Source organism: Limulus polyphemus, unplaced genomic scaffold, assembly GCF_000517525.1.
Source record: "Limulus polyphemus unplaced genomic scaffold, Limulus_polyphemus-2.1.2 Scaffold254, whole genome shotgun sequence".
NCBI classification, from domain to species: Eukaryota; Metazoa; Arthropoda; class Merostomata; order Xiphosura; family Limulidae; genus Limulus; species Limulus polyphemus.
In genome coordinates this window covers 85526-108975 of record NW_013665864.1, presented here as the reverse complement: position 1 = coordinate 108975, position 23450 = coordinate 85526, and the positions used below count along the sequence as shown (strand labels likewise).

Below are 23450 nucleotides of genomic sequence, written 5' to 3'. Positions count from 1 at the left end.
TATTTCAGTTTTGTCATAAATTAGTTGGCTTTTGTAAAATTACTTTATAGCTACTAAAAAGTTCATTGGATTAGCATTGGAACTTTGGCTTGATGATTTAATAGCATTTATATCACTAACTCTTTCCTTCCCCTTTAAACACCTCAGTTTATTTTGGATCAATATGTTGTTGAAATTTAAAGCCAGTATTAAATAACCATTGTCCGGTGTACTGTATGATGAACCAAAATGCTATGATTCTACTTTTTTATTTTGGCCTCATCTCCCACTCTTGCAGCACAAAAACATCCAAACACTGTTATAGACTCATCTTTATGTTTCACACTTACTTATGATAAAATCTTAACAGTCATATTTCTTTGTAAAAACTAGCTTAGATTTTAAAAAGTCCTATTTATTGTTGTTTCTTATCCTTTATAATGTTTAAATGAATGCCCATGTTCACAAAGGGAAATATTAGGATCACTGGCTGTATTTTTTGTGATGTAAACTACTTCCTTGTAACTGTTGTAGAACAGCTCTAATATTGATTGCAACCTAATGTTCTATATTTACTTATGAATATGTTTGAGTTTATTTGATATTGAAATTCCTTGAATGATGCTAATCTCCTGTATGTTTTTCATGGATGTTCCTCTAAAGTCTAAGTTGCAGCAAAACTCTCCAATGCTTTGGAATTGCACACTTTTAAACATTGCATTTGTAAGTTTTATACCCTTAAGTATTAGTTTCTTTGCACTGTGCAAAAAAAACAACAACAACAACTTCTAAATGTTTTCACCACTCAGTTCTAAGTTATGTTTTTTATTTTCCCAGATTTAGCAATCTTGAAAACTTCAAAATGAATAGGCTAGCCAGGCTGAAGCCTCAGCTGAAATGAGGATCTAAACTTTAATGGGAGAGCTACCTAAAAATGTTTATTTTAATTTTCATGTAAAATCTATGTATAGCACTGATAAATTAAAAAAAATCATCCTTATTACTACTCAAGTAAAACAGCAACAGAACTAGTTCAGAATATATATATATATATATATATAGAAATCATAGTTTGAGATATGGCTGACTGATATAGCCTAAGGCAAGAGAAATTAAACTACTTAGAATAGTAAACCAAAGAGCTGAAGGAGAAACACTACTTACACCTAAGCAACAGCATTTATTAGTGTGGTTGTTGGCCTATAAATGCTATTACTAATCCAAAAATAGAGTGAAGATAAAGACATAAGCACTGGCTAATACAGTTTCTTGTGTGTACTCCAGCAGAAATATCAGCAAGTGCTCTCATGATAGACAATTCAATCATGTGTCTCACGGCACATATTATAAATAAACCATAAAAATTCCATTATGATATACCATCAAATGTTGGTTGCCATGCAAGTGTATGCGTGTTAGACTCGTTAAAGCTGATTGGTCAAAACAACAACAAAAAAGAAAAGGTGGAAGCAGATTATAAACATACCAAGGCTGAAAAGTTAGATTTAATTACTCAAACTTATGCTTCATGTTACAAACCAATTACTAGTGAAGTTTCTGCTGATTCATCTACCTTTAATATTGTAAGCATTTTTTACATGACTTACAGAGCCTTACATTGCAACTATATCAAATCAAAAGTTACACTCCTAAGCCAATAACAGATCTTTGTTTTATTACAGATTACTGAACAACTAAAAATGCTTAAATTGTAATATAAAAAAGGTAACTTGGGTGTTTCATTGAAGCAAGAATTTTAACTGGTACAAAGTACTATTTATCTTGTGTTTTAATAATGAAGTTATAATTCCATATTGAGGTAAGATATTCACTAATCAAGTGAAACCTTTGTATGGTGTATATATTTAATTCTGTATTAACAAGTGTACATAGCCATTACTGAAGCAATTAACCTAAAAAATACAACCTTAGTTTCTCTATCACTAATAAGTCTTTAGAAGGCCTAAATTAACATTATATCTTATGGGGTACACATACTCTACACAGGATTCAATTATCACACTAATTGCTTACATATATACTTTCTCTTCTGTTAATATCATGCACATACTTCATCATTCTACTTTACTACTTTACATTGTGTGTACGATACCTATTAACTTTCACTCAGATTCATTGATATTGTAACCACAAACCAAGTAAAACACTATATTTGTATCAAACATGGCTTTACAACAATGAGTAATACTATACAAGTATCAATGATCACATTTCTAAACCCACAACACAGCATTATTTCTATATTTTGTGCTTATAACTATGTCCAAAATTGTAAGTGATGCTAGAATCAAATAAATTAAAATAAGAGATTTGAAAATATTCACTGTATCAATCATTTTGTTGAGTAGAGTTCACACACACTTTACTAATCTGTAGATCACACATAAGCTGTGTACAATATATGTTTGTCTTCTAACCATAAGTTAGTCTGTCTCACAGTATGTTCTATGAACATTAATACAGAAAATAAATTATTATACTCAATACAAAAAACACAAAGAATATATTATTTCTGAGAGAGAGTGAACATAAACCAACTATACATATATCCAGAAAGCTTGCACACTACAACATGAATAAAACAATCTTACCAGTTCCACAAATATCTACTTCTAATATTTTTTTACTTTTATGAGTAGTTACATCTCAGTAAATTTAAAAATAAAAAAATTAACTAAAAAATTCAAGGAATTTTGGTTTGATATTCAAGTAAGAAGTTCATCGTTCTAGCTGTGATTTTTGTATAGCTTCTTCCACCGAGTGACGAAGAGAAGACATAACATGTCTAGGATTGTCACTAGTAGTAACTGCTGTTCCAGATACAATCATATTTGCACCAGCCTAAATATAGTAAAAATATTTTTAGTAGAAAATATATCTAATTTACAACATTTTTATATACAGCAAAAGCTTTTATATATCAGTCAATAATGTGCTACAAATTAAGTTCTTGATGGACATAATTTGCAAATGTTCCAGAATCAAGCTTTTTAATAAATGAGCTTAAAAAAATAAAATCTTTAAAGTGTTCTACATTATGTTTTCAATTTGACAAATCTTGGTTTTTATGCAAATTAGGATCATAACATGTTAAATGCTAGCTAAACTTGAATATCTAATTACCAATATTCAACTGGAGATCTTAAATATATCACTTTTTATCTAACCTACAACAATCCTGAAATATTACCATGTTAAAGAAAACCACTATTGACACTGAACATAACACAAACACATAAATGTGCCAGTAGATCCACTCTGTCCTAAATGTTAGACATACCTCACTCTGACACTATGCTCTCCACTGAAAAATTGAGAATTAACTTTCCAACCTGGTGTCTTAGCGTCACACTGTCTATCTTTGCCAATCAATATCAGGGTGCTGATCAGAATCAGCTCTATCTTCTTTATGTAAGTATGCACAATAGATTGGCTTGCTGATTACCATGACTCAACAAATTAATGATAAAACAAACTAAACTGACACAACTGAAGAATGAAGGCCCACCTTCCCAAAGTTCTTGGATTATTAGGTTTTTGATTTATTATTCAAATATGTTTAAATCTTATCTGATTGTTTACTTTCAGAAACAAACAATGAAGTTGGCAATCAGCACATCTTGACCAGAAACCACTTAAATGATCTCACAGCTTGGAAGGATGAAAATACAAAACAAACACTTAGAAATATCCTACACAGAGAAGAATATATGCAATCTATAAAATAAAAATTTCTCATACAGAGAGAGAGAGAGAATAACATACCTTAAGGTGGACTAAAGGCCAAATTCTTTCCTTTGTAAGTAAAATAAAACATAAGACATTACCTTTGATTCAGGTTTTTCCATGCAGACTATAAAAATTATCATGAGAAGCAGAGAAAATTATAATGCCAGTAAAATGGTTGTAAGGACTACAAAATATGTTCCAAAACCTTGCAGTTATCTATAACAATTAATAAACATACTTGTTTACAATTTTTGCACAAAGTTACAGCAGAACTATCTGTGCATTACTGTTTCTAATTTTAAATTGAGAAACTAGAAGAAAGGTAGCTACTCAACAGCACCCACATTCTTCTCTTGTCTGATCAAACAGTGGTATTTGTCTGTCATTCTTATAATGTACCCATAGTTCAAAAGTGCAGAGTGCATTTTTATAGTAACGGGACAAAAAATGAACATTTGGATCCAGAGTTTAGGCATGCTAACCACTAGGTCATGCCTGGCTCACTAATAAACATGAAAAGGGAAAAATTAATAAAATGATGGTGATCCCAGGAAGTAAAAATAGGGAATGGATATAACAACAAACTACATCATGGATGAGTTCCATGTTGAAAGGAGTCAGTGAAGCTTTTTGGGATGATCTTCTGACCCAAGCATGATACTTGAATTTGTGATCAGACGATATTCAGTATTAATCATAAATTACAAAACTTCTCTTTCATGCCACAAAAATTTGTCATTGCTGAATTTGGAAAGTCACAAAGAGTGTAACTTACAACCTGTATATCAAGTTACCAGACAATGAACAGTGTACAAAAACATGCAAGAAGTGGCTGACCACATTCTGCTATGGAATGTCAGGATTTACATGCTGTGAGACCTAATACAAACTGGTTTTATTCCACCAGTCTGAGAGCTTGTTGTCTTGCTGTACAACTAAGATTTATGGCACATCCTTAGCATATATCAGACATTATTTTTTATCTGGAAGTCCACAAGTTGTCATCAAGTTTGAAAACAGTCTGGACTCTGGAGATTGAGTGATATGTGCCTGTATATTAGCTAAGTATGAGAAGTTCATGGACCTCTCTGATGGTGTACACCATTTTCTATGATGGACCTACTGATGTGTGTTAAATGGATAAGATTCTTAGAAAATTGAAGAATACAAAGAAAATTTTATAATTATGGATCAAGTACTAACAGTTTCAAGTATTAATTAGATAACATTCTGCCAACCACTATCAAGTCTTACACCGGTGCCATTGGAACTGATTTTAACAAATGATAATATTCAATCCTATAATGCAAGTACTCTCACTGCTTATCTTGAATATGAAATTAATGAAAAAATGGACTGGTAAGCTTTTTCTCTGGGCATCAACTACGTAGCACATATATGGGACCAGCCTTCATGGGTGAATTTCACTGAATACACTGAATCAACAGCGAAATGCATTACCGAGGAAAAGAGAAACATGATGTTAAAGCAGATACTTCCAAACTTGAAGTGATGACATTTTAAGAGACAATACCAAAAAGATCTAGGTTGATAGCTTAGTGTGTTGTAATTTTACAACAAAACAAAGAATATATTTCACTTTCCTTAACACGTTCACTGTCACCAGTAATATCAATAATTTATACCCTAGTGCTAACCACACTTTTCTTTATTTACTTAACCCAGGTGTCTAATATTTATATGGGTAACTTTGCTATATTTAATTAGCTCATTGAAGTCATCTGTAATATGTAACTCACTGATGTATCATGCATCCATAACTAAAAATCAATTGTGACCCACTGGTGGGGCACGTGGCAGTGAACATGTTAATAGTTATAACTTAGCTACTTGCAATATATATATATATATATGCTAATAATTTACTGATCTCCAAGTTATTTTGTATATGGATACAAGGCAAGTGTATTACAACTCACATGTAAATCCCCAGTCATATAACAATTTCAGTTCAAAATTCTGAATCTCAGATTATGCATCATTACATAAAAATAAATACATGATGAAAAATTAATCTACAGTTCTGGAAGCAGAAACCATTAGATAAAAAAAGTGGATGAGAATTGACTCTAGCAACATAAGGCTAACTGCACTACACAAAACAAATAAAGAATAAATCAATTTTTTTTTATTTTTTAGCCATGACAAAGCAAAGTAAAAAAACAATGTTCTATAATAATATTAATCACCACTCAATTCATTTTTATGCAAATTAGTCATCTGATGATCCATAATGTAATCTCAACTACATATATTTGGTCATGCACCCTATGCTTGTAAATTAATATTTAGTAGCAGTGGCTTTTTACATCTTTACATTTCACCTCAATACAGATTAGGGCCCCATGAACATAAACAGCAGACTAAATTTAATATTCATGCTTAAAATAAAAGTGCTAATAAGCCCCTGAAGTATATCTGAAAGATGAAAGAATTGGTCAGAAAAACGTGTCTTCCAAGAGTGTTCAGCTTTAATAGTATGGTGGGGGTTAGTTTATCATTCATTAGGCTGAAGTAAGTGCCAACTGTACCAGCATATGACAGCACAAAAGGTTGTTAAATGTGGTCTCTATAATGTGCAGCATTAATGGCACTATTCAACAGAATATAGAAGCCGATATGTCCACTAATGCTTATACTGTCCACATGACATATATGTCACCTCCATATGGGTCAGTATTCTGTACAAAAAAGAAAAAAAAGGAGTTGGGTCTGGTCCCAAATAAGTATATTCCTGTATCTGGCACATGTAATAGTCCACTGGATGAATTCCTGGCATTGTTGCAGACAATCTGTTTCATGCCTCACTGTTAACAGGATGCAACTCATTAGACACCTGGCTTACAGGCCGAACATTTGAAGTCTGTTTCTAACTGTCTGTAACTGATGGCCACAAATATCTAATTTAGTCTTGCAACAACTACCTTATAACTGTAATAAGCCATAACTGTTCTTGACTATGTGCATGTTGGAGATAATGGTTTTGCCTTGTTTAGGTTTCTAAACAACTGAACCTTGGTTTGCAAGAGGTTACACATCTGTTAATAATGCTTTGAAATACTTGTAGAAGGTTCACAACTACATGCTGTGATTGGCTGGCACTCTCATCCAATGGTTTGCCACATAAATGAAACTTTCTAAAATTTTAATTGAGACCTAATGATGAATGAACAATACAGAACACTTCAGACTCTGTGAACTTCAAAGTGGCAACCAAAACAAAGTTATTTAAGACCACTATGTATACAGGGTGATTAACAAGAAAGCCCCAGATTAAATATGATTATATCACTACTCATCAGAGGAATATTTGAAATGAGAAATTTTATTCAATAAGTTTGGACATGGTGTAGTGTTTCAAAACCATTTTATACTGCATACTTAAATCATTTTTATTACAGATTTGCACTACTTTATTTCTCTTTCAAAGGATTAGTGGTTGAACAACATGCCTGCCAGTGTGCAGGATATTTTGAGGATCACTGTGCAAAACAATGATTGCAGTAGCCTGATCTGCTGATTAAGAATGATCGAAAGCATACTGAACATTTTCTGTACAGTTTTTGAAATACTCTATACCATGCCCAAACTTTTCTGAACAAATCTTATGATACTCAAATGCCTCTTGTAAGATTTAGCTCTTCTGGAACATGTAGCGTTACAGTATAATTATTCTAAATACAAGTTTATTTCTTGTATAATAAACCTGTATCAATGCTGAATGACCAACTGTCTTCATAGCATACTTAAGAGTGTCCATTAGATGCCTGATTTCCATAACAACAAAATGAGTGTTGTGATTGACATTATTTTATAACATTGGTTTTTGCCTTGTCATAATTATCATGTTATAGATTCTGTGTATCCTTTAATCTTGTTGTGAAGTATGTGTAAATTTTCAGAAGTCACATTTGCTGAAAAATAACCTAAGATAGCAAAACTCGTAACCAAAATACTGATATAACTTGTTTTAAGTTTTCTTGATAAGAACTCAAACACATGAACATATCTTTAATAACAAATTCATAGATGATTTTACTTCATTAATTTGAGGTTTTAGCCACATAATAAATAAACAACTTATTCCTGTTCACCTAATTACAATATTATAAATGACTGGTATAATTTTAAATAGATATTTGGATAAAAGAATGCAATTATTTCTGTTAAAGATATCACTACCAATAGCAGTAAACAGTAGAGTTTTGTTATATACGAGAGGTAATGAGCTGAATTAGTGGATATCATCTGATTTATATAAGAAAAAAATGAAGAATTTGTGGAGTGAAACCTCTGTTAGAAATCAATTAGGGAATTTTTGGAGCTAGTTTGTCATTCGAATTATAACACAAAATTTTACTCAAATGATGGAAAACATAGGTTTGGAGAAGATTATATGTATTATCTACCCAGTGTCACTAGTTTTTTCTATATTAATCTATACTTTAAGAACTGTAGACATTTATAATATGGTGAATTTCAATAATTTCAAACTCAGCTTTACATATTCTGACAAAAACAATAATTACCTCAGCACACAGATCAATTGTGTTTGGTCCAACTCCTCCATCAACTTCAATGTCTAAATCAGGAAACTTGGATCTCAACAACTGGATCTATCAAGTAAGATATTTAATATTCAAGGCTACTTGGTTAGTCCTACTTAAGTTAACAATGACTAGTGAGTATAAGTAAAAGACACAATTACTTTCTCTTTAAACAGAATATTTCAGTGACTATAACATTCTGTCCAAAACAACCTCTGAATATGTGGTAAATATTTTTATCCATACACTATAAGCTTACATATAACTTCTGTCTATAAATAACTCCAAAACAAATGCAAAATGGAGACTTTAAGGCTACATAATGTGTGATGAGAGGTTATAGTCAAATTTATAATCTTTAGCACATTTAGTTGTTAATCATGCAAATGTACTTTGATGATGCTTTTATTATTTGAATGCTAGCTTTTATTTTAAAAGATTAATTTCATACATACATCATGTCATTAAATTATTCTTTTTGATGGTTGTAAAAACTTTAATATTATTTAATGCACACAAAAAAAAAGTTTTTGACAATTTGCTAAAAGTTAAAGTACTAGGCATATTCAATGATTTTGCTGTTTGAAGTACTTTAATGTGATATATTTGCATGTAAACTTATACTCTGATTAGGTCTAGTTTTAGAAATATTCTTTGAAAGAAATATTATGCTAACATTATTTAAAAGATTATATCATAAAAGAAGCAAGCAAAAAAGGATTAAAATAATGAGAAACTAGAGAAGCTCTAAGACTGAGAGGCAGTTAAAGTAAGGATTTTTAGTCTGTTAAGTGTTCCATACAAATTATTCAATATTGTTAGTTCCATTAGTATTGATTTTCTCAGTGCTAAGATATTTTGTAGTTACAGCTGAGTGATTAACTCAGTTGATATAATATTAGTTATGAGCATTGATTGTATAGTATCATGTAAAATAAATAAATCAGAATTATGATTAAATTGATTAATATCACAAAAATAATCACCTAATTGAAATTTGTGTTTCTGATTATTCTAATTATACAAGTAATCAAGATATTATCATCATAATTTTTCCTTATTATTTTCAGTTTTTCAAGGTTATTCAGCTTAACTGATCAGTATCATGACTCAACAAAAATAACCAACTAACCGAAATCAGTATTTCTGATTAATCCAAATGTCCAAGTCTGATCTGAGAATAACTGATTAGTTGAATGTAATCAATTTATGAATCCAACAATTAAATGACTAAAATTCCTCTAACTGCTTAGTTATATCTTATAGTATCAAAGAATAGATAAGCCACAAAGCAAGAAACTTGATAACTCAAGTATCTGAGGAAGACAGACATTTCTTCTGGAGTAAACTGGAAATCAAGTTGCGTAACTTTTTTTTGTCACTGGTCCCATTTACTTCACTTCACTTCTCAAGAAGGAAGATCTACTTTCCTAAAACATTTGAGTAATCAGGTTCTTCTGTTAAAGCTCTAAAACTTAGCAGACAAAAAACAGAATTGTATTGGACAAAGTTTGTTTTTGATACTTGGGAAGAAGAGGAGTTTTATTTGATCATCTTGTTGAGTTTACTGGACATTTATTGAATGAAATTCTAGTTATTAAAAATATCTCAAGTTATATTATTTCTAACATAACTTAATAGATGGTCTCCTACAAAACACTTGATTTAACCAACAAAATCATGGGCCCATACATAAAGTGTTTCATAAACAGTTTAGAAACTGTGTTTAATAGCAAATGGGTCATGGACCCTATTGATAATGCTAGGTTTAAATATTTCATTAAGTGGTAATACACTTCAAATACAACTACAATGTATACAAAACTATGTATAGATTACTGTTGGGTAAACTACAGAAATATAATGAGGTACCAATCTCATCTTACACTTAAATTATTATAAAATTCAAGACCTTCAGTGATTTATTCACAAAATTCGTTTGTGTATAGTTTACACAATATAAAAAATTTAAGTTGCCTTCCTCCATAAAAATATTCACATATAATTTGGCAGTATGCACCACAGTAAAATAAACATAACGCTGTTTGTTTTGCATGTTTCTAGATTTTTTTCAATTTCTTTTATAATTGGTTACTTTATTTTTTCTTTGTTCCTTATATTAGTGATTTCTTTACTCTTTTTTCTTCAATCACTTATTCACTTCAGCTGTTTTTAAGAAGCATCTTTTACAATGAAGAATTATTGACACCAAAACACATACTATATACGTGCCTCCTTTTACTTCCTTCTCTTCTTTATATACTAAGCTGTCTATTTTAATCATACATAGCCTTAGTAATTCACTCTAGTTCATGACACAACTTAGAATACAAAGCACATTGTTTTCTTCAAATTATTCTGCATGAAAGAAAGAAAAAGTTTCAAGATCAAAGCACTAAATAAAACAAATAGTTTTAATAATAATGCTAGTTAAAAAAATAGGTCATGCTTTTGACCCTTATTTTTTCACCACTACATTAGTTGACAGTGGGATTGACAAAATGGCTTTAATACTAGACTTCAACCCAAATAATTTTTTCTAGCGAAGGGTTCCATTTCATTTAGTTAATGGCAGTGTTTAACATACAGAATTGGTTCATTCATGTTTTTCTAAAATCAGAATTGAAACCTTAACTCAAGTAATTTTTTTTTCAGATATTGATCTATCTTTAATCTTCTCACATGAATGTGCAAATTTTAATTCACCTGAAATTTAATTACTTTTAAATGACAAAAAATTACACGAATCTGTGAAGTGATTACAAAGAAAAAAAGTTAAGTACAACAGGCTTAGAAAGTATATAAATATTACCAAAATAAACTTTTAACAATTAAAAATAAGGAATTCAAAAATATCAAATTTGCAAATTTTCCTATACATATGATACCAAAGAAAATATTAAAATGTACTTACATAAATTATCAGAAAAAGAAATGAAAACCTAAATGTACAGTGAACTTTTTAATTATGCTAATGTGAATATAATAAGTACATTCCTGCTGTTTTCATTGTTACACGTGTATAAGATATTAGATTAGTAAAGTAAAATGTGTATATATATATATATATATAGGTTTACAATATATGTGGATCAGTAAGATAGGAAAGTGTATATATACGCACACATGCACAAGCTCAAGCAAGATAAGCATGTAATTATGTAGAAAACTAAGAAATGAATATAAACAACCACTCCTAATAAACACGATTTGGACCACTTGAATAAAATTATAACATTGCTTATGAAAGACAAACTGAAAGCAGCTGTTAACTAGTAAATTATATGTTAGAATAAATCCTCCTACAGAGTAAATTACAGTATGAATGATTAAAGTTCCACCTCGAGAAACCCTTTGTTGTTCCGTTAGAAGAGAATCCATTAAGCCCAATATTGCATATCTGGAGAGCCAGATGATGTTTAATGGAGGAATGGGTGTAGCTGATAAAATAATTACACAAACAAAAAATCTACATGAATGAAATACCTTACTGCATACACGTACTTTAAAAAGAACAAGTGCTAAGTATACTTATACAAGTGGAATTTTTATACAACTTGATATATATATATATATATTGTGTGGTGGGCTTGTGGAAAATTGACATAAATAACTAATCCTTCAACAATAAACAGATCATCACAGTCTCAGTGAACTTAGATATATGGAGTCAATGATCTTACAGAGACTGTGGGATGGATCCAAAAAAACATCCATGCTGAATGTAACCCAAAGTAGAATCATGAAAGTGTTTGGTAACTGCGAACATTGACAAAATACAAATTTGAGAAACATTCTGATTCATAAAAACATTTCTATGAATAGTTTTATGAAGGAAGAGGTTGTGAAACTGGTACAGTTTTATTTTGTAAGTCTGTTTCTTTTACATTTATGTAATTTTTATATGTTTGTAACCCAAAGACAGTTAGTAGCCTTTATATGTTTGAACTTTTCAATTTGTAAGAATATGATGTGTGTTCATCTGCATGCAAGTTCTAAGTGTACATAACTCATTTAAATGGGTACATGCAATAAACGAATTTCTATATTTTGAATAACATACTGGTTCTGATATGTGATTACTTTTCTTTAAAAACATTCACTACATTGTATGCAAAACATAGATTGCTATGTATAGTAAAATTTGGTAACTTTGAATTATTTTATATGCACCAATATACTTAGGCAAAAGTATGAATAAATTCATTTTGGACTACCGGTTTTCATAGATTGCTATGTATAGTAAAATTTGGTAACTTTGAATTATTTTATATGCACCAATATACTTAGGCAAAAGTATGAATAAATTCATTTTGGACTACCGGTTTTCATCGAGTTTTATTAGTACAAGTTGTTAGCATTAACATGTATTTCTTATGTTCCAAAAAGGTAAATAAAAAAAAAACTGGATTAGAAGTGAATATAAAGCCATTTTATGGCTATTGTTTATGATATAAAGCAAGAAAAATATTTTTTGTTCATATAAAAAAATTTTTGGTTATCAACTTATAACATATGCAATACCATACTCCAAAGATAATATAATTAATTTGTTTTGGCTTTATTTGTATAAGCCTGATGATATTGCTATTTGTCCTGCTCACTTTCTAATGCAGAAGATAAAACAATCTTCAATAAATGACCATAAACTTCAGTTTTAACTTCCTTTTTGTTTGTAGAAAGAAAAATATAAAGAAATAAAATGTTTGAAGTTTGTTTTAAATACATTATTGTTAACACTAGATTTCTAATAAAAACTAATCATAACACATATTTGTGTAAATTTTTATTTATTATACTGTAAATCAACATTTTAAAAATTATGTTGTTGATTTGTCAAGTGATGTTCAGAGCTGAGACAGTTTAAATAAAGTCTATTGATATATCAACATATACTGTCATAACCATACCTTGGGCATCATATCCTTCATAAAGCTCTGTCCTCCAAATCCTGGTTCTACTGTCATTATTAACACCATGTCAACTTTGTCAACAAATGGGAGAACAGACTCCACACAAGTTCCTGGTTTTATTGCAATGCCAACCTATGATTTATAAACTTCCTTTATCAATACAAAATTTGTTAATATCTATTTATTTAATATACTGATTGTAATAACATTGTAGATGAAGTAATATTACAGAGTTTAGGCTTATACACATGCTACACCATTAATAAACAACCCTTACAGAATCTCTATAAATATCAGTATGTCTATGTTTAAAGTATCATGCAATGAGAAAGTACATTTTACACTATGTGGAGTGTGAATATGCATAATTGCAGTTTAGGCAAGTGAAAATTCTCATGCTTATATTGAAAAATTTCAATTTTCTCCTAAAGTGACTGTGGTGTGGATCAACTGCATATTTTATCACAGGCCCAATCTTTTTTAAAGAAGCTGGGCCTAATGGATCACAAACTTACACTGTTATAAGGTAAATATTATAATTTTCTATTGGAAACAGACATACCAGCTATCAAGAACATGGTGTGTCTGAAACAATTATTTTCATGCAGCACTAGGCACCCTTCACACATCACAATGGTTTGGAAGCAGGTGTTTAGAGGAATGTTTGGTAAAATAGATATTTTAAAGTGTGGTGGTCACCCAATCTCAACCCAGCAGATTACTTGTTATGGGGTCACCAAGGCTAGTGTTTACCAGAATGCTATTCAATCACTATACACACTGAAGAAGTAATTCAATATGAAGTAACTTGCATTCCTCAGGATAAATTGCAATTGGCTGTTTTTAACATTATTCCTCAACTGGATACTGTAGTTACGAATGAGGAAGGTCACATTGCATACTTAGTGTAGAAATGTGCTTCCCAGTGGCAACATTCATCAACCTATTTTTAACAGCTCACCTTGTCTTTTTTGTGCTAATAATTTTACTCCCAAATTTCCAGCATGTTGCAACATTTCCCAGGTACGTGTATGGCACTTTAAAGTGGCTAAAAGATTTTATGATATTCTTTCGTATACTAAATGTAATACTTCATGTATTATTTTGTATATTGTTGTATCTTGTTACTGATTACCTGTTAGTCAGTAGCGTTCATAAAGTAGTTCACAGTCATGAAGGACAGCTGAAACACTACCTTGTCTTATCTTTATATAATTACCCTTTTAAAATCTATCCAATTGCCTAGGTGTTATTATACTAATAAATAAACATAAATGAGCTTAATGCCAATTCCTTCATATGTATACATTTTCATTATAAAAACATGCAGTGATATACGTAGTTCATGCTTTAGAAGTATTTCCTCTCTGTTACTAAATCAGTATTTTTACATTGCACATGCAATTACTAGCTAGAAAGTGCATAGACTTGAATGTATAATATAGATAATATATAAATGACAGTTTTGGTGAAGATGAAAGAAAAACTCAAGTACAGTTAGAAGCTTTTTACATCTAAATCTGTATAGCACATTTACATTCAGAACACAATAATTTGCAACAGCACTTTAAAATATCAGTGCATACAAGCATTAGGTGGATTAGCTAAGTCCCACATAGTTGTAAACAACTTTTAACTTGACTCTGATTCTTTTATGTTCAAAAGTAAACAAGTCTTTAAGCCTCCATTCATAGTTCAGTTTTTAAGCCAGATATCTCAATAACATTAACAGCATTAGGATGTTTCTCTTACATCAAGAGGTCAAACTGCATACAATTCTCATGAGGAACAATAACTATTATTCTCAAATCTCAAAATTTCTATAGAGTTCTTGAATTTCTTTCCCCAGTTAAATGAACCTATATTTCATGCTTTTATCCCTAATTGCACCTGCATGTAAATTTGTCTCTCTTTTTTTTCTTTAGCAATGCTAATGCTTCTTTTACATACAGGTGTGTATGAATCAAGTCTTTGCTAAACTTTCACAGCCCAAAAAAATCACTTTCAACATGTTCTTCTTAATATCAAAGCTCATTTTTCACATTCTTATGTTGAAGATTCATTAATGAATGAAACAATGTCCATAAAATCAGCCATTTCTTACATGTTCAGTAACACCAGTGACGAAAAAAATATTACTTCCTAAGTTATTATTAAAATGAATATTATATATACGTGTGTGCGTTGAAAAATATACCATAAGTGAACTCACCAAAAGTAATTGTATCCTTGTAGTGAAAAAAAACAAAACATTTCTCATAATTACAAGTTTTTCACCACCAAGTTACTTTTCTACTACTCTTAATTTTTCCAACAGTTTTTAACAATCTAATTAATTTCATCAAAGATTTCTAAAACACAAGATAATCTTCACTGTACATGTAATAGGGCAGGATTTCTCAACCTTCTGCACATCAAGGCCCATTTAGTTATTTGTAGCTGATGACTCGTTAGTTTTCCTATACTGTGGTGGCCCACAACTATGTGTCTCGTGGCTTACAGGTTGAGAATCACTGTATTAGGCTACTCTCACTAAAATATTAAAAAAAATCCTTATATTTGTCCATCACTCAATATTCCAACTACCAAAACAACCAACCAAAGTATTTCATATTCATTTGCCTGCCAGATAGAAATTTAAACTAACAGAATACAAAAAGATAAAAAAAAAAATCATAAAATTTTACATGCTCTCTCATGCATGCAACACAAGTTTTGACATGCCCCACTTAAAACTATTTTAACATTTTGTGCCTAAACCATATTTAGCTGCTGAGTTTCCATTCAAATTAGCATACCTATTTCCTTGAGGCAAACATATGACAAATTAAAAAATGTTAACATTTTCTTACACTGAAAATATATTTCTGATAGGTATTTAACTCTGCTCACACAAAACTATCTCAAGCAGACCATCCACGGTTTATGCAATCAAAGGGTCAGCAGTGATGGGCAAAAATCCCCCTTAGCTTTAATCATCATAGTCCATGAGTGGCAGTCCACCATTTGGTTAAACTTACAGATACAAAAAAACACATAAGTATATACCACTAGGCATGTCATTAGTGGTCTTGCAGAACACCCCATCCCTACAGTAAGTGTTATAGCTTTACCAGTATATAGTGCGGATTTTAATGAAAGCACACCTAAATAGGGCAACACTCACCATAGAGTGGGATGCTATTGGTAGTGGTAAAAGAGGGTCCCTGAAAAGAAAATATAAATGAAATGTTGTGAAAAGACATGTGTAGAATTGCCACAGGAAGAAGATGATATCCACTTGAGAAAGATAGAGCCAGAAAGTGCAAATAATGAGAGACCAAGGAATAGGGAGAGTAGTCCACATTCATCATGAACAACTTCTTCCAATGAAAGGGGAAGACAAGCAGCCAAAGAAATGGTGATATGATAAATTTTATGAGAAGAAACTTTTGGGAGACAGCAACCTTCCATCAGTAAGTCTGAATACACCATCCTAAGGAGTTGACAAACACAACCAGTTAGTGGGGATAGATTATGGAAAACAGAAAGATTCCAGGGAATAAAAGGGTGGGAATTTGAACCCTGAAAGGAGTCAGTACTTGCCACATAACACCTTAGGGAGTGAATCTGACAAAGAAGCCAATCAGGATCGGAATGGGAGTACAGGTAAGAGATGAAAAGTAAAGAAATGGGTGTAAGAACCAAATAGCATCCCCAGGCAACAGAAGTCTTAGGGAGGAAGGAACAGACTAGATATAGGATAAGATAAGAGGAATGGTAGAGAGTTCTGATCGATGATGTAACAAAAAAAAAGAAATAGAAGAAGGTGTGGAAGGTGAGATATCTTGTAGAGGTGTAGAGGGTGCCAGAAAAAGTTAATCAATTTTCTTCTCCCTGATTGTATTCATCCTCAGAAACATCAGTTGAAAGGAGAAGAAATCGCAAGTCAAGCATGGAAATCTAGCTCCCTGCAAGTTAAGGCCTGTACGTCAGCAGCAGATAACGTTGAACCTGATGCCTGGGTAGTTGTACCAGAAGCATTGTCTACTGTAACAGGAACTTCCATTGTTGATAGATTGAATCATGAAGCCATTTTAAGTTAATGTATAATTTGGTAACAATAAACAAATGCAAAAAAATTCAAATTGAAATAATTGAATGCAAACACAGTAAAAAAAACTGTTGAAAAAAGTAGTGAAATGTCAGCAAAGTACAATCGTAAACGGTGGTAATGTGCAAAAAAACACACATCTAGACGGTGCTGTGCCAATTGAGAAAGTCAGGATTGAGTGGGAAAATCAGGGGGAACAATACTATTGGTGAAGGGTGGTCACATGATATATATACATGTTCAAAAGTGGCACAAAATTTGTGGGGTAAGTAGACTGGTATGCTAAGCATTAAAATTTGTTAAAAATTTTTAGGGGCAGAAAGAAGATCAAGATAGTTTTGTGTGAGACCATATTGGAAAAACATTTTTTCTTTTATATCATGATATTCTGAATGACAAAAAATTACTTGCAACTACACTTTAACTAATAATTTTGAAGTACAGCTGTGATCTGTAACCAAGAAGTTTAGTTATGTTTGCCAACTTTAAATTGTGCAGGTGGTTAGCATCGTTCAGTTAAATTCATGCAGGAAATTCATCAGTATGTGACAATCCATTCCTAGTGTGATGAATCTTCATGTTCAAGCACTAGATCACTTGACTAGCTTGAATCAAAAGACATACTGTGAATTCCTGGAAAATGTTTATTGATACATAACACACAACACAAATGACAATTCACTTAAACTGGACAAGTGACATTAATATGTTGAATGGAAACGATAACAGCTGCAGGATTACATTACAAAGTACTATATTATTATACCCAACTCATTTTTAACATTAACATCAGGCACTGTAAACTACACAGTATAGCCTGTATATGGTTTGGTTTGTTTTGAATTTCACACAAAGCTACACGAGGGTTATCTGCACTAGCCATCCCTAATTTAGCAATGTAAGATTAGAGGGAAGGCAGCTAGCTAGTCATCACCACCCACTGCCAACTTTTGGGCTACTCTTTTACCAACGAATAGTGGGATTGACTGTCACATTATAATGCCCCCATGGCTGAAAGGGTATGACGGGGATTTGAACCTGCGACCCTCAAATTGCGAGTCGAGCACCCTAACCATCTGGCCATGCCTGGCACTAGCCTGTATATGGACAGCTATACATGGTACTTACTAACCAACCTTCACCTAACTTTGCAGATGAGTATGTATAAACGGCAGTTTATGGATGTATCCTGTTTATAATATGTTGGGCATTATAATTTTTTGCACTGACACACTTTACAAATAATTAGCTTAGAAACTGTTTCTATTAATTTTTATACTGTGAATGTCTTTCAGTCACCTTACTTTATCTTACTGTAAGCTTTAAAAGTTTAAAATAGTCTTCTGAGGAACAAATGAAAAGTTTCTCCCCTAAAAATTTTTTTTTTATAACAAGTCACTTCAGAGCATTTTTGGTTCCACATTGTTAAAGCATTGCTTCATACACTTTACCTCAAGTTTAAAAAACCAAAAACTTTATGTTATAGAAGACGATCAACCAAAAAATTTATGATCATTAGATTCTTATGAACATTTATAATCCAAGAATTTTTGGGTTTTGATTAGGATTTTTTTATGACTGAAAAATGTTGTTCAAATTAAAGAAAGAAAATTAGTAATCAATATTTTTTGAAAACATCTGTTTCTTGGTACTTTCTTAGGTAATAGTTAAATGTATAATCCTTACTCTCATTCCAGTCTCTCGTACTCGACGAATGAGCTCAAGAGTGTCTTCTGCTGCCTCTAGATGGAAAGTATACTGATTAGCCCCTGCTTCTGCTATGGGATTGACCCACTGAAAGAAAGGAAGAAACATTTTGAAGAAAGAATGAATGTAATTGCTCAGACGTAATACTTAGAAAACAAAAAATATCATAATGGTAGGTACCCTTTAATCACACTTAAAGAAACCCACTTACCCAAGTGTTTTCTGAAATCTGTCTAACCTTCCTTCATTAGAAATTAAATGGTAATGAATAAATAACAACAAAAGACAAAAAAAAACTTTTTGTCACTCTTTCTGCTGAAAGATGTTAATATATAAGAAACAAATGTCCTTTTATCAGATTTACATATAAAGTATATTATTTTACATAATAGTGAGTATTTATTTTAGTTTACTTCATGTCAATATGTACATTTTGCACAAGGCAGAAATATTTAGAATTGTTTATAGACAACAGCAGATATAGTTTGTTATTTTGTTTATAAGCATGTTTCATACTTGCATAGTTTTTGTATGTACATGCACATGAATAGATAATTTATCACACTACTTAAATCATTTTATTTTTTTACATAAAAACAAGCAAACAATTAAACATAAAAAAAGAAATTTAGTTTCTGCTTTTCAACAACGATGTACATATTGATTAATTTTTAATTTGAAACAAGACAACTTCAAATAGAAACTGTGCTTATCAAAATAAAATCTTAACATAATAACGACTAATATAACAGAAAGTCACATGGACATTTGAGGTCATTATCACCTGCAAGAACAACAAATTAATCCAGGTTAAATGTAACCCGTATCTACATACCGTAACTTGCAAAAAACTGAAGAAAACCCAATTAAAAACACCTAAGTCATCAAGCAAACCAATTTAAGTCTGTTTCTTATAAGCAAAAACATTATTTTAAAAAAGGTTTCCCTATAGGCTTGTAAAGCTTAAACGTTTTATTCATAATATTCAATGTTGTATTTTCAGCCCTTTCATATAACTAATTGAACAGCATACACTTGAATTATTCCAACTCCACAACAAGTTTGAAAATATGAATCTGATAACTTTTACATGTATTAGTAATTTACTTTGCACAGGTGAAAACAAGTTCAAAACTTTGAAACCTCCTCTTAGTTAATATCATATACATTTAAAGCAAGGATCATTGTGGTAGCCTTTCTGTGAATTTTTTTCAACAATTTTATACCTTTTCTACAGTAAGGGCATCAAGATTGCATAAATTAGTCTAAATATGGCCTCACCAGACTTCTATAAATTTACAATAGCTTTCTTGATATTAAATATAACATTTCTTCAGTATTTGCTATGTTGACCACAGATAAACACTGAACAAAGGGCTTTACGGTTTAATCAATGATAGCACACTTCCATACAAATTCATCTTCTTTTTTGTCTCCATAATCACCTGAGTATCAAAACTGTTAAGGTAACTTTCAATAGTAAAATAATCAGTTCTTTTCAGTGTTTTGAAAAAGTTGGAAACATTTCTATTCAAGAAGATATACAAATTGTCAATATCCAGAAAATAATGAAGTAGATCCCTAATGGACCCTTGCAGTCATATTCTTAAATCACTTGTCACCACTATTCTGTAAGCATTTATCTAACTAATTCATTTTCTTGCAATTAAACATAACCATAAAAATCTTGTAATTTAACTATGGTTGAGCCAACAACATTTCATAAACCATCTATGCTTTAGCAATAGCTTTTTTACTTCGTTATTTCATGTAATTTAAGCATCTTTCAGTAATATTTAATTCTATATTCTCTTAAGCTACAATTGTTCATATATTAGTACTTTAATACTTCTATTTATTCAGTAAGGAAAAGGTTATACTTTGGAACACAAAAGTTAGGTAAGAGTAGATACCTGTTCAGCTAACTTAACCAAATTAATAAATATTTCAAGTTTTATCATTCTTTCCATTTAGATTATACAATCAATATTTCTCTCTCCCAAGATACCTTCATATTTTCTAAATGTTCATTTTATTAAAACATGGGACATGACTGAATCATAACCTGTCATAGTGACAGCTTGTTTCACTATACGTGTCAAAAGCAATTGTTAAAATAGAGTATTCAAATGCTCTTATATAGTTCCATTTCTCAACATTTTCTTTTCAATGATAAACAATGCTTCAGTGGAATAGAAAGCAAGTTGCTAAACAGAATTTCATAATTTAATACTGCTCATTTGCTGTCTTGCATCATGAAGGCCATTTCTGAGATACACTGGTTTTAAAATTACTGATATTCAAAATGCTACTGAAAGAGTATATCACAATTTAAGGCCAAGTAAAAAAAAACAAAAAAACTACCATCCATAACATCTAGATGAAGGTAGTCTGCTCCATTGTCTAACAATCTTTGAGATTCTGAAAACAGATCTGATAAATCAGCATCTCTACCCTTTTGCACCTGCCTCTCCCCACTTTTTTTTTGGCAATTTTTTCCCCTCTTTTGATCATACAAAGAATAATTCTGAATAAAAAATGAGATGAACACAGTAGATTCATTTTGCTCTTTTTCTTTATATGCCATAAATTCTGTATCATTCTGTTTGACATGGATCCTTTGAAAACAAGTAACAATCATGAAAAAATGGGTGCCAACTTTCCTTTAAAGATGTCATTTCAAAAAAGGACCCCTCCTTCCTTCTTTCGAAAACTCTGGATGCTAAATATGTTTTTTTTATTTTTATTTTGCCTAAAGTATTCTAGTCTAGACAGGATAGATCTATACATGCTAACACATTGTTCTGCAAGAAACAATTGTGCCATATTACAGTCTTTTGTTTAACACAAATTTTTATATTCTTTAATATTTTCTCACTTCAATTTAAATTTTCAAACATAAAAAAATAATGGCCAGTAAAAAAAATATTATATTTGTATTTCTGTTTACTAGTAACACTACAAGTACTATTATTAGTATTACTATTAAATTTGTGTTTGGGTTATGGTGCTGTGAATATGTTACGTATTATAACAGTTATAACGCAATGTTAACAAATTATGTTTATCGCATAGTGATACTTATGCCTACGTAATCAGAATCAGATTCATACTGACCAGGCTAAAGTATTAGTATTACTATTATTAACGTTCAAATCTTTAAATTCATTCATTAATGTATGTCACTGGAACGCAGAATACAGCATTATTTAATACTAGAAAATACTAACTGTTCATAGGTATTGAAAATACAACCATACTTTAATTTTTAAACTAAAGTTTAAGTACTTGCCTTATCAGGTTCAGCAACCATCATATGCATATCAAAAAATGCTTCAGGTATTTTTCGTCGCAAGCACTTCACAACAGGATGACCAAATGTTAAATTTGGAACAAAATGCCCATCCATAACATCTAGATGAAGGTAGTCTGCTCCATTGTCTAACAATCTTTGAGATTCCGAAAACAGATCTGATAAATCAGCATTCAATATCGATGGTCCAATTTTACACATTAGGCCATTATTTCCAGTCCTCATACCGTGAGAAACCATTTTCAATCACAATCACACACAGGATAGAATATAAAAAGTTAAACTTTTAAAAATCACGATTTGGATAAATTATCTACTAGTAGCGGTGCTATAAAAATGTTACATTGATTGATTCACAGAAATCGCTTTTAGTTTAGGTCACACGGTGTACTTTCTAGAATACGATTGGTTCACTTATTAAAACAACCATGGCCTGAAAAGCGTGTAAAGTAGTGATATCACCATCCCGCGCGATCTCTCTGCCATCTAACTGACATTAGTAGAATTAGCGTTGGGAAGGGTGTCAATCATGCCACATAAAGTATTCTAGTCTAAAGTAAACGTATGTGTTGCCAAATAGTTAGTGAGAGGAACTAGTAGGTTCAAAATATTAAATTGGTTTAATGCTTTAAGATTAAAAATGGTCATTATCTAAAACATTCCTTAAATATATATGTACTGGTTTATTAGATTAAAGTTTGCTGTAAGTATTGCAATTCATGTCCTTATTATCAGGAATAAATAAAATATTTTATTTTCGTTATTCTTGTAATATGAGCCTTCGTTTGACAATTCTTGATTGTTTTTAATAGATATCCAACTAGTTAAATAAAAAGTTAGTTAAATTCAGTACCATTACCTAGAAATAGTAGATCTAGGAATTACCGATTGTCGAGGATATAGGCAATTAATATATTGTTGTAACGTACTCTATTGTCGGAAGGGTTCATTTGGATTATTTGGTAAAAGTAATGCCAAGTCTAATCAACGTAACGATAACAAATAAGTTTTCTTCTTTATCGTTTGCAACAAGCTACTTTCACTTATAGGCCGGCCCGGCATGGCCAGGTGGTTAGGGCGCTCGACTCGCAATCTGCGGGTCGCGGGTTCGAATCCCCGTCACACCA

General features: G+C 31.1%; 1 protein-coding gene across 1 annotated transcript; it reads right to left on the bottom strand.

Annotated features, from left to right (window-relative positions):
* Positions 1–768: 768 nt before the first annotated feature.
* On the bottom strand, positions 769–22799 carry LOC106478845 (ribulose-phosphate 3-epimerase-like). Its single transcript, XM_013939418.2, has 5 exons — positions 22303–22799; positions 18990–19097; positions 13208–13342; positions 8280–8366; positions 769–2841 (listed from the first exon to the last, which is right to left on the bottom strand). The coding sequence occupies exons 1-5, from the start codon at positions 22561–22563 to the stop codon at positions 2719–2721; spliced, it is 714 nt and encodes a 237-aa protein (XP_013794872.1). The 5' UTR covers positions 22564–22799; the 3' UTR covers positions 769–2718.
* Between the last annotated feature and the right edge of the window lie 651 nt (positions 22800–23450).

Bases quoted from the DNA above. Each gene is read 5' to 3' on its own strand.
- LOC106478845 (XM_013939418.2), bottom strand. From the start codon at position 22,563: ATGGTTTCTCACGGTATGAGGACTGGAAATAATGGCCTAATGTGTAAA. The intron at 13,343-18,989 runs GTAAGGATTATA...TATAAATCATAG, and splicing joins TACGAGAGACTGGAATGAGA to GTTGGCATTGCAATAAAACC. The intron at 2,842-8,279 runs GTAATTATTGTT...TACTATATTTAG, and splicing joins CAATTGATCTGTGTGCTGAG to GCTGGTGCAAATATGATTGT.